The sequence below is a fragment of the Lacerta agilis genome, chromosome 11, assembly GCF_009819535.1.
Source record: "Lacerta agilis isolate rLacAgi1 chromosome 11, rLacAgi1.pri, whole genome shotgun sequence".
NCBI lineage: Eukaryota > Metazoa > Chordata > Lepidosauria > Squamata > Lacertidae > Lacerta > Lacerta agilis.
The window spans coordinates 43,158,189-43,170,335 of record NC_046322.1 but is presented as its reverse complement, the minus strand read 5'-3'; the positions used below and the strand labels follow the sequence as shown (position 1 = coordinate 43,170,335).

Sequence of the window (12,147 nt, the reverse complement as noted above, 5' to 3'; positions counted from 1 at the left end):
CACCCCAGTTCCTATAGTTGGCTCTAGTTCAATAGTTCAACTTTGCCCATCTTCTTAGCTTGCAAAGAATTTGAACTTTTAAAAATCTAGATGCAGTTTTTGGGGAAGGGAACAGAAAACCCCATGGACAGGATAGCATAAATCTGAATTTAGCCTGAGGAATGATTAAGTAATTCTGCATTCCTTTCCCCCCCAAGAGATGGAGAAGCAAAGGAAAGATGTGAAAGAAGCCCTTAAGGAGCTTTGAAAACAAGAAGAGCAATCTTAACGTTGGTGTATATAGTAAAAGGAAACCAAACAAAGATTGACAATATTGTGTATCTGTTTTTTCTAGCTAGGCTTGAGATTATGGCCACCCACTTAGTGATTAGAGTTTATGACAATCATAACAGAAATGGTTAGGGACAAGACAGGAAGCAATTAATACACTGAATAAGAAGTGGTCAATGAAATGTTCTGGCAACAGCCTAGAAAACAAAATCAGAGAAGCCAACCAATATGAGATGTCGGAGCACATTCGTAGGGGTTGCATGCAAACTGCTCCACAGAACATCAAGTTTATCTGGTTTCAGGCCCCGTTTTGGAACAAAAACTGCCTTGGTTGCCATGATAGGTGACCTTTGCAAGAGAGGGTCTGGGAGAGTATAATCCTATCTCATTCATCTTTCCATAGCTCAATCACAGCCACAGGGAAATCCTGGATTTCTGTGTTTTCTATGGGCAGCTTTCTCTACTGCTGTGGAGAAAAACAAGGAAGGACTAAAAGTGGGGATGTGAAAACTGTGTAATAGTTGTTGTTGTTTAGTCGTGTCCAACTGTTTGTGACCTGACCCCATGGACCAGAGCACGCCAGGCACTCCTGTCTTCCACTGCCTCCCACAGTTTGGTCAGACTCATGTTGGTAGCTTTGAGAACACAGTCCAACCATCTCGTCCTCTGTCATCCCCTTCTCTGTGTGCCCTCCATCTTTCCCAACATCAGGGTCTTTTCTAGGGAGTCTTCTCTTCTCATGAGGTGGTCAGAGTACTGGAGCCTCAGCTTCAGGATCTGTCCTTCCAGCGAGCACTCAGGCCTGATTTCCTTAAGAATGGATAGGTTTGATTTTCTTGGAGTCCATGGGACTCTCAAGAGTCTCCTCCAACACCATAATTCAAAAGCACAAATTCTTCGGCGATCAGCCTTCTTTATGGTCCAGCTCTCACTTCCATACATCACTACTGGGAAAACCATAGCTTTAAATATTCGGACCTTTGTCGGCAAGGTGTAACAGTAGTGTAATCTAATCTCCATGTCACTTCTTTCATTCAAGCCTTGATAGCTCCTCTCCCCCAATTCCTGTGGCTTATCCCTGTATGCCCTGCTTTTATTGTTTTGCGAAAGAATGAAGACCAACATCTTTGCTGAATTAGAGAATGCTACTGTAATGAAGTCAGAAAGCATCCCATGCCTTCAGAATATTTTTTAATTAACATTAAGTATGAACAAGACTTAAAAAAAATATTCTATGTAAAAGAAAAAAGAAAAAAATAAGATACGGTGTGCCAGCTACAAAGCCAGGATCCTACATTTAAACCAAAAACCATATTTGCAGGGTTCCTATACTTTCAGAATCAGCTCAAGTCAATAAACTTTAACTGGTCTTTATCAACATTTATACCCTATGAAACTGAGGACAGCATCCAACATATGCTTAAAGCTTTTACAACAGTTTTATTTCTGGCTGTCAATGTTTTTTGGGCTTGATAGTAGAAGCCCTCTGGACAAGGCAGAAGTGAACATAGAGCAGATAAGTTCCCTCACCAACTCTTCTGGGCCTCATAATAAACTTTGATATCCTCCTTGATCTCTGAAGATGGCACTGGTTGTCTTCAGTACCCAGCTTTGGGCTAGTCTTACCTGTTCCAGGTTCCCAAAACCCAAGCTCACTGCCCTCCTCCCCACCCCCAATATTTTTTATTAAAGTTTTCCAAATATCTTAAACACAATACAGCTTAACAATATTACTCTCCTTTAAATCTGTATCTTATCCAAATTAACTTCCCTCCACCTCTCTTCTGGCTTCTCTACATTGTTCCTACTTAAGTGTGTTTACTATATATACATTCTATAAACGTCTACAATTTCTTAATAAATTTTTGTAATATACTTTAAACATACATTCCTTATTATTTTACAGCATTACATCTTATGGTCTAACCAAATGTTTACAATAAATGTTATGAGTTTTATTTCAGTCCTGTGAGTATCTTTATTTATGTACAGTTTTCTCTAAGTATACCATAAATTTGGACCATTCTTTTTGGAATTTCTCATTGTCCTGCTGTCGTATTCTTCCAGTTAGCCTTGCTATTTCCGCATACTCCAATACTTTCTGTTGCCATTCTTCAGTTGTCAGAATATCCTGTTGTTTCCATCTCTGTGCAAGGTGTAGTCTTCCTGCTGTTGTGGCATGCCGGAAGAATTTCTGATCTTCCTTTTTAATGTCCTCTCCAACCATTCCTAGCAAAAATGCCTCCAGTTTTTTTTTTTAAAGGTGTACCTAGATATCTTTTTTAACTCATTATAGACACCATCCGAAAAAGTCTTCACCTTGTCACACAACCACAATGTTCTTGATGGGTTATGTCATCTGAGAAAACTGGGACAACTGAGAACCATTTTTTTCCTACAGAAAGTTTTAAAATAACTGAAAATTAGAAGGCAGTGTCTTTTGGAACATGCTCACTTGAAATTATGTCCCTTTCATTAAAAAACCCCCAACAAATCAGCTTTACAAAGCATATTGTAAAGCCTTCTATAACATGGAAAGGCTTGTTTCCAGACCCAATTTGTTTCCAAATATACAAGTGTAACTGTTTCCCTTCCAGTTCTGTTCAGATGTGTGCTCAACAATATTCATACTTCAAAACTAATCACCTTGCCTCCCAATCCAGATGGTTATCCTGATATGCCTGCAATATTTCTACTGCATACCCCAAAATACATGTGCTCCGTCATTAAATTGTTCCAGTATTTGTTATGGAAAATCTATCTGAAAACAATGCTTTACGTACTCAAATCCTCAAAATCTCTCATGCAACCTATTGCTCAATACCAATTATCTAAGGGAGCTTCCGGTTCTAGAGAGAATACATTTGATTACATGGGTGTGGAATGGAAAAAACAAGAGCTTTCATTAGGTCCTTGCATGCAATAAAAATCCAGCCAAGAAGCTTTATTTGAAACAGGCTCAGAGAACTCCGAATTTTAAGAAACTTAAGCTTCTTTCCAATTAAGAATGTTTGTCCCTTTTCGGTCTAGCTAACCAGATACAAAAGCTATTCAGTTTTTTTTTTAAACCCCAACCCTTAATGCATCTATTGTTATTTTATTTTAAGTAAAAATTATGAAGAGGTGGTTCCAGAGTCCTCCTAAATGTCAGGCTCCAGGGTGTTTTCCTTTACTGTTCTCTGTACTTAAAAGTTCTCTGACTGCCAGTGTAAGGGATGTTGCGCTAGTGTAAAGGCAAGAATAATGATTGTGCAGTTTGAATGATTGTACAGTGCAGCAGCTGTGCTAGTGGAAGCTTGTGCAACAGGAAGTATTGGGGCTACAGCCAGCCATAAGAACCATGCTGGCTTCCTGTGCCTCCTCTCCTGCAAGCCATTCTGCTAGAGCAACTAGTATACTGCTAAGGAACTTTAATTTAGCACTACATTAAATTCCTCCCTATGCTACACAATTGTAAATGGTTTATGTGATCCAATTTTAATGCAGTTGATATTATGTACTGTTATTACTTTAAGAACCTAGATTCTGCAACAGAACTTCTACACTGAATTTAAGTCAGAATTTCTGACTGAAAACTAGCATATCTGTGTCAGAGTTCATCTCAAGTGACATATACACTAGACTTTAAGGTTAATAAGTATTGTTAAACTATGCACTTTTCAACAGCTTACAGTTTTATACAGGTAGAGTACTCTACAGTTTTCAACCCTGACCGAGCAAATCATCAGCACAAAGGTTAGTAGAAATGGTAAGAGTTATTAGGTACAGTGGTATCTCTGGTTACGCACGCTTCTGGTTACAAGTTCCGCTAACCTGGAAGTAGCTGCTCCTGGTTGCAAACTTTGCCCCGGGATGTGAGCGGAAATCGTGCGCCAGAGGCACACGCAGCAGGAGGCGCTATTAGCGAAAGCGTGCCTCAGGATAAGAAAGGTTTCCGGTTACAAACGGACCTTCGGAACGGATTCAGTTCATAACCAGAGGTACCACTGTATAGTCAACTGGGGTGGGGTAGGCTAAAAACGTAACTCATTGGGATTTCTGCAGACAACAAGAGCAGCATGGAGTCAAAGGAATGCAGTATAAGTGATGCCACAGCTATGTCAGAGCTAACCAAACCCCGAGAAGAAACAAATAGATTATTGGCACTTGACTGGGAAAAGAAAAAACTAACTTGGAGGCACACCATTAGGGAAGGAAAGGCAGGGAAAGGGAAAGGCAGAGACAAGGGAAACTTCTTAAGCGATAGAGCAGATCTTAGCAGTGCTTGAGACCAAAGGGACAGAAGCCAGAGGACGGGAAGAAATAAGAGATGGGATCAAGGATGGCAGTGAAGTGGGCAATTAACTTCTCTCCATGGCTAGGAAAAGCAGAATTACCAGTAACTGTGCTATGTAGATAGTCCCTGGCACAAAATGTGGATTCATCGGACACGACATTCATTGCACAAAGTACCTCAAGCTCTTTGAATCGGCAAGTCCATGTCTATTAATGGAACAGTCATTTATTGTTATCCACAAAGGTAACAAACAAATGATTGCAGTTCACATAGTTATGACTTTATTTAAAAAGCAAGAGAAGATACAGCTGAATTGCTTTCATGCAACACTTATATCAGGATCTTAAATAACTTGAAGGAATGTATACAGGACTGCTGTACTAATTACAGAGCTTAGTCTATACAAAAAAACATGTCATACAAAGTAAAGAAACAGTTTGAATTATTTTCCCAGAACATTATATGCTTGCTTTAGACGGGCACAGGAATTTTATTTAGAAATCACAAACCACCCACTCTCTTTAAATTCACTAAGCAAAGCACAATCAACTTCACATAATTTTATAAAGGATTTCTACAGGGTACCATGACCTTTTATTTAAACAGCAAAACATTGGTTTGGTAAACATTTGCGATCAACTTCTATTTGTTCTTCATTTTTACCTGGAGTGCACAATTTATTTAAAAGAGGGAAGGTTTGGCACTTTTATACTGATGTCACCAATATTTATATTTCTTGGGATCTCTGGAAGATTCATATTCTTTACAGCTGACACAGCCCGGGCTGGGGCTCCTGCTAAACCAGCCTGTATACAGAAGAAAAAGATATCACTAAGATGGCGCGCATTACACTCAGTCGCATACCACAAGGATGACTTTATTACCATAAATAATTATACACAGACACCAACACTCGAGATTAGAAAAACCAGATGGTATTTTGGATTGGAATGAAATGGACTACTCTGAAGTATTTAACGAGGAAAAAAAGCAGTTCACACAAATTCTAAAACATGGTTAGCACGTGCAATGGCAACTTGATGGGGAAATTAATGTAGAGTCTGTAAAACAACCAGATTGAGGTTAATAAAAGTTAAAGCTCATGCTGTCTTTGATTTTTACTGTTTCCAGGCATTGCAGCACGCAACCTGCACCAGTGTTCTGACACCTTCAGTTGGTGACCAATCTTGATAATCACCCATTTTTTAATTGATTTGTATTACCTCTAATAGAAAATGTTTACTTTTCTTATGGCTTTAGCATTTAATCAAATGCTAAAAACTAAAATCATATGCAAAAAAATATGAAGAATCTTTACACTGACTTTATATCTAATCATTCATTTAGTGGTACTGAATAATGAATGACCTCTATATCTTTTTTCCATGCCACCTCACTTCAAAGGCTCAGGGGCCGTTTCAAGAATGAAATCCAAAACACTTAAAAAACAAGAGCCTGCCTGCTACATGGCTGTTGATCCTTCCAAAGAACACGGGCTTACACTAAATAATTGATTCTGGCAACTCAGGTGCTAAATATAAACATGACTGGTCCCTCCCATCCCTGACTTATTGGGTCTTCCCTTTCCATTTGTAAGGTTTAGAGAAAAATGCTCCTGAGCCAAGACTTCTGAGGTCAACATAATTTATCCATGAAGGAAAAATCCCCGTGTTCAGAATTATTATCCACACAGAAGACAAGTAGTTACAAATGATCTTTAAACAAATACATTAAGGATTAAAACCAAGCCACTCTGTTTAGGATAGGAGATGGACAACATAAAGGTCGCCTCTCCAATGTGTGCAAAAGGTTTCTGTATGATTCAGAGTTTACTACTACCTGTAGCCTACCTTCTTGCAAAATATGCAAGAAATCCTCTCCGTTTCTAGAAATGTATTATACACACATTACCCACCCTGTTTAAGGGATGCAGATTTTGGAAGCTTTGCCATTATATCTGCATAGCTTCCCCAACTGCATCTTGGTACAGTGGTGCCCCGCTAGACGAAAATAATTCGTTCTGCGAAAATTTTCGTCTAGCGGGTTTTTCGTCTTGCGGAGCGGCAATGACAGCCGCGCTCCGCAAAACGAAAAAAAAAAAAAAGACGAAAATTTTTCGTCTTGCGAGGCAGCCCCATAGACTTTTTCGTCTTGCGGGGCAGCCTTCCGCTAGACGAATGCCTTCGTCTAGCGAGTTTTTCGTCTTGCGAGGCATTCGTCTAGCGGGGTACCACTGTATTTCAAACTAGTAAATTCAGGAGCGAGCCAAGGTTATGGAGGACTGCCAGTTACTTCAAAGAAAACTGTTAGACTTAAATATTCAAATCACTATTGTGGTGCATTGTTCTTTAAGAGAAATGTACAAAATGTTTGCCAGCACAGATGAATGAATTTAATTAACCAAGATGTTTATGCCTTGCAAGTCCTGCTTTACAAGGGCAGGCTTAGCCCTTACATACTTTGATTCACGGGTGAACATTAATACTCACATAAATTTGCCTAACTACGTTCTTAATTTTAAGGTTCCACACTCCCTTGAAGTTAATCCGGGGTAGAGAACAATTCCTTCTGGCAGAATACTTTCCAGGCTCACACCAAGCTGTTCTGTGATGAAGTACAGGCAAGCTAGTATACTTCTTGCCTGGAAGGTTGGCTTAATATTTTGCTTAATATACTAATCTACTGCTTTCTTCCTTTAGACATGGAGAAGCTACTTACTGCACAAGCACCCTTAGTGGGGCCATGATAGAAAATTTGCCTATGTTAATTTAAATGTATAATTGCTTCTGGGATATTCAGATGGTGGGTAACTGGGGGTCTCAGCAGCATTGCAGTGTGCCTAATTCTGCTATAAGCATTTTGTTTAAGGCAGGCATCCCCAACCTGCGACCAGTGGTCAGGGATGATGGGAATTGTAGTCCAAAACATCTGGAGGGCCAAAGGTGTTGGTGTCTGGTTTAAGGGTTCAGGCCTCCTTCCCCTGGCCTTCATTAGGGCTGTCTAAAATAGAGGGCTACTGTATTTTGTCTAGTACAAGCATTTGTCCACATCAGAAGTTCACTACTTTCAAAAAGCTTGTTAAATGATCACCAGAACCATTATCCTCTCAATCTGCAATATTTCTAAATACCCTTTCAGTATTTATACAATGGAAGTAAACAAAAACTATTTCAAACTCCAGCAATCTTTTCACAAGAAAATATATTTGAAATGTGTTACAACCTACATGACATATGCCAACCAAGGATGCTTCAACACAAGCCCCACTGAGTTCTGAGAGTCTTATTTCTGAGTATGCTTGGGATCAAAATGGCAGCAAAGGAAAAAAAAGTCCACCTGTTTCATCTTCTGCCATTAAATTCTTCCTCCAAATCCAACCTTATACTCCCCTCCACTAAATACTCAATTTGGCAATAATGTTTAGTCATTACTAGTATCACTTGCAAAAATGCATGAAAGTCACATTACACTGCCCAATTTTAAACAGGGATGGATACAGAGGAAGACAGTGTTCCTAATCTGCAGTAGTTAACCTTTAACTGACTGTCACCCAACAAAATCCAGTCAGTGCTTTTTTTTAACAACTGACACTTCAGGTCTTTTCCTTCCCAACGCACACTTTTACGTTCACACACTTTTAAGAGAAAGGGCTTAGCTTCCAAAATTAGGAAGCTTGAATCAGGATTTATATATGGTTTTATTACAAAGCTGCAAAAAAGGCAGAATAATAATAAATGCTGACTTAATTTTGGAAAATACAATTAGAGCACCAAATTAGCAAAAAAGAAATATATTACACCACAGGGATTTACTGCTAAGTTAAACTCAACCAAGTTAAAAATGGCTTACTCCCAAGTATGCATGCACAAAACTGCAGCCTTAGAGCAGAAGATAACTTCACATAAAAGCTCCTGCAATTTTTCAAAGTTCCTTTCAACTGAATTGGAGGGGGGGAGGTTAGAGGGGGGGGAGGTTAGAAAGGCTACATTTATTATACCTGTTCACCTATTGAATCAGAATGTTTAAGATAGCTTAGCTTAAGCAGATACCATAGTGGAAAACTAGGACATACCCTTGTGAACTGGCCAGAACCCTGGAATCGGAATATAGAATAATCACATGAAAATATGCATAACTTCTGATAATCCCTCAAAATTCTTCCATGGTTTTTTTTTGTTATGTATTCTCATTTTGTATTTTTCTGCTGTGAACCATGCTGGGATCTTCAAATGAAGGGCAGAATACTTATTTATTTGTTTATTTATTTATATCAAAAGCAGAAGAAATATAGTTGTAAACAGCCTCTCTGGCACTGTTTATTTGCTCACAAGTCCTAAATCTTGTGATAGTCTCATCTAATGGCTGATTAAGCCCTGGCAAATGCATGATTTTCCACCTATAAATGGTCTAAATTAGATAACTGTTGTAACATGCATCCACTCACATGTTCTCAGCCTCGGGATTTCATAGAATCAAAAGTATGCAGATATGGCTTTAAGTAATTATTATTATTATTATTACCAGTATTATTATTATTATTATTATTATTATTATTATTATTATTATTAATACCCCACCCATCTGGTTGGGTTTCCCCAGCCACTCTGGGTGGCTCCCAACAGAATTAAAAGCACAATAGAACATCAAACATTAAAAACTTCCCTAAACAGGGCTGCCTTCAGATGTCGACTGAAGATGCCTAAGACTGAAGATGCAGGAAACTTCAAACAGAGCAATTTTGCCTCCTGAAGGCTTGGGGACAAAGTGCCTATCAACTGAAAGTCAGGAGTAGGCAGAGCTCAATGAGTTGATGTTTTTTTAAACCAACCTATTTATTAGGGAGAGGAATGGGTTAAAAATTACAGACATTCAAAGGCCAGGTGGAACAGCTGATTAAGTTCCAAGATCAGATGCCTAGGAAATGGTTCTGATTGTAAACATAACTTCATAAGCAGCTTTTGCAAATTTGGGTTATACATTAGAGCTAGAATGAGCAGAGATGCTCACTGGATGTTTCGGTGCAGCACTTGATGCCATGACATCATTTGCCAGGTAGCACCATTTTTGTGCTCTGCCAAGCCTGCTAATGTCCACTACAAACACTTGACTAGTGTGTGAACTCATCCCTTGCCCTGGGAACTCCTTCATATCCAGCCAGTTAGTTGAACTGATTTAATATGAAAGACCCCGACACCCCACTTCAAATCAGCATACAACAGGAAACACACATTTCTAGCTTTATGTTGGTTAACATGGCAGCTTTTTATTCCTTTTTTCATTCCTGTCAAACATTCCAGGATCCCTTCACCCTACTTTACTTTTAACAGAAAAAGAAGAAAAAACTCTTTTAACAAGCCTGAAACTGTTGTTATTAACCTCATAAAAACACTCTTTTACACCCAAAATAATGAAGTCATTTGGGAATGTCAGTATTCATGTATACCACGACTGGCTACCATCTATTAAAGACACCAACTTTGTTTTATATGATTTCCATAAGCAGACCTTAGTGGGGAAAATATGTACATTTTGGGTTATTCCCATCAACAAATGCTGGGCAGCTGCCAGAACAGACAAGACAACATATTTACCCATACACCACTATAAGAGAAGAGGAACAAGACCTTATATTTAATTTGGTGAATTGACATCTGCCAATTTAAATTAGAATGCTGGATTTAACACACATCACTTTAAGCATGGGATATAGGTCACACAGTACTTCTGAGACAATGTGAACAGTTTTGGAATAATGTTTATAAATACTTGGTATTTTACCTAAAAAACATCAAATATTGGGAACGAATTACAGAAGATGGTGGCAAACATGCATTTCTTTTTGTGAGCCCATCCAGTTCACATAAGACAGATGGGATGGTGTCTGTCAAAGTAAAGGGAGCTTAGGGAGAGACCTGTTTATTCATCTTACCTCCTAAACCCATTCCTGTCTTGCTCCTGGTATCAAGAGCTGGAAAGGGAGTGGCTAGAGCAATGAAGGTAGATGAGGCACAAAGGAAGGATTCAGCACCCTTCATCTGTGTGCTCCTTTTACTGCTAAGGACAGATTGTATACCCCGTCTATACATTGACATTTAAGCATTTCCACCGAGTTTCAGAAGTACAGTATGAACTTACAGACAGCTCAAATTGCAACTAACCAGGCAACACATTTCCCCAGCTGCTTTATAATCTCAAATTAAATGAGCACACAGCAGTTTGGCATTTCAGTTCTTCGTCAAAAGCCACTGGATAGACACAGATCTTAAAATACTGGCTTGTGGCTATAAACTGAGCACGCTAAAAAGGCTGAGGTGACACAATTAAGTACACTCACCCAGTTCACAAAATTAGGAAAGCCATTTCCCTTTCAGCAGAAAATACAGAACTTTCAGGACACTATTTAGTAATATGGAAGTTGTGCATTTTTTTTTCTTTTGTAGCACATTACATGTGTTTAATAACATCAAAAGTGTGTAACTATGATCACTTTAAATCTGTATTATCCCCAGAATAGGAGGATTCTATCAGCTACCTTCCAAGACTTCCTTAGAAGACATATGGACAGGTTAGCGTCCCAAGAGCTTGTGCTCATTATAAAAGGGGAGTCCTTTTATATGCACCTTTCTTGGAAGTGACTCCTCCCACATGTTTAAAACTTGGATATCACAGCTGCTGGTGTTCTGCATTAACCCTTCTTCCCAGAACAAGTATGATTCAAAGCAGCAGGGTTATGAATAGGATGGAAGGATGCACTACAGAATATAAAAGAATGGTCATGTTCTCTTCTCATGAGGTTAAATAAATGAACAGAATTAGAGAAAAAACAAAATGAAGTCTGCAAGTATATCAAAATGCCAAACAGATAGAAGACTTAGACATACTCTTGGAAATTTCAAGCACTTGGATCACAGCGATAGTAATGGATGGGCATGGTTTTTGTTTTGTTTTTTCAATTTTTGTTTGTTTGTCATCTCCTTTAAAAATTGCCAGACCCAAAAATAAAAACAGAACATATACAAGCAGAAAGTAAAATAGAGCAATACTACATAAAAAGAAAACACACACTAATTAAAACCCCTTTTCTTAATTGTAGAATTTTTTGTGGTTTGAGGGAATTAAATCAAAGAGTAGTAACTGAACTGGCCGGATTACTTATTATCTAAGTTATGCTCTACAATATACAAAATTCTTCCATGATTTTGAATCCTGTCCAATAAAGCCACTTTAAGCCATTGCTCCCACCCACCATTTAACTGAATGACGACACATTTAGCTACTTAAAACATTTTAAAATTAGCTAAGAACCAGTTCTATAGAGAATTTTCATCTTCTAAAACAATTAGAACAAATATCTGAAGTTTCCTTTCAAAGATAATAATGGTACAAGTAAGATAATTACAATAGGATTTTACTTGTAACCAACAGGGTCAAGGGTCCACCTGACATTTAGTGTATACAGAACTATGATTGCAGCTTTTTTTCTCTCTCTTATAAAGTCTACCCAGAAATGTCTCCCTTCTGAAGCTTATTGTGTGCAGATTTCCCTTTCTGTGGAAGTTATTTCAATTCACTAAGTTCTAAAAAAAAAGATTCTCATCATT

At 38.4% G+C, this 12,147-nt stretch overlaps 1 protein-coding gene across 2 annotated transcripts in view; it reads right to left on the bottom strand.

Moving 5' to 3' along the window:
- Positions 1-4,804: 4,804 nt before the first annotated feature.
- Positions 4,805-12,147, bottom strand: part of AP3S1 (adaptor related protein complex 3 subunit sigma 1) — a 28,520-nt gene continuing 21,177 nt past the window's right edge. The window contains exon 6 of one of the 2 annotated variants that reach the window (XM_033163649.1): positions 4,805-5,352. In XM_033163649.1, coding sequence (XP_033019540.1) covers positions 5,224-5,352 — 129 coding nt within the window. In that variant the 3' untranslated portion in view covers positions 4,805-5,223. The remainder of the gene's footprint in view (positions 5,353-12,147) is intronic. The other variant, XM_033163650.1, reaches the window with a different exon arrangement.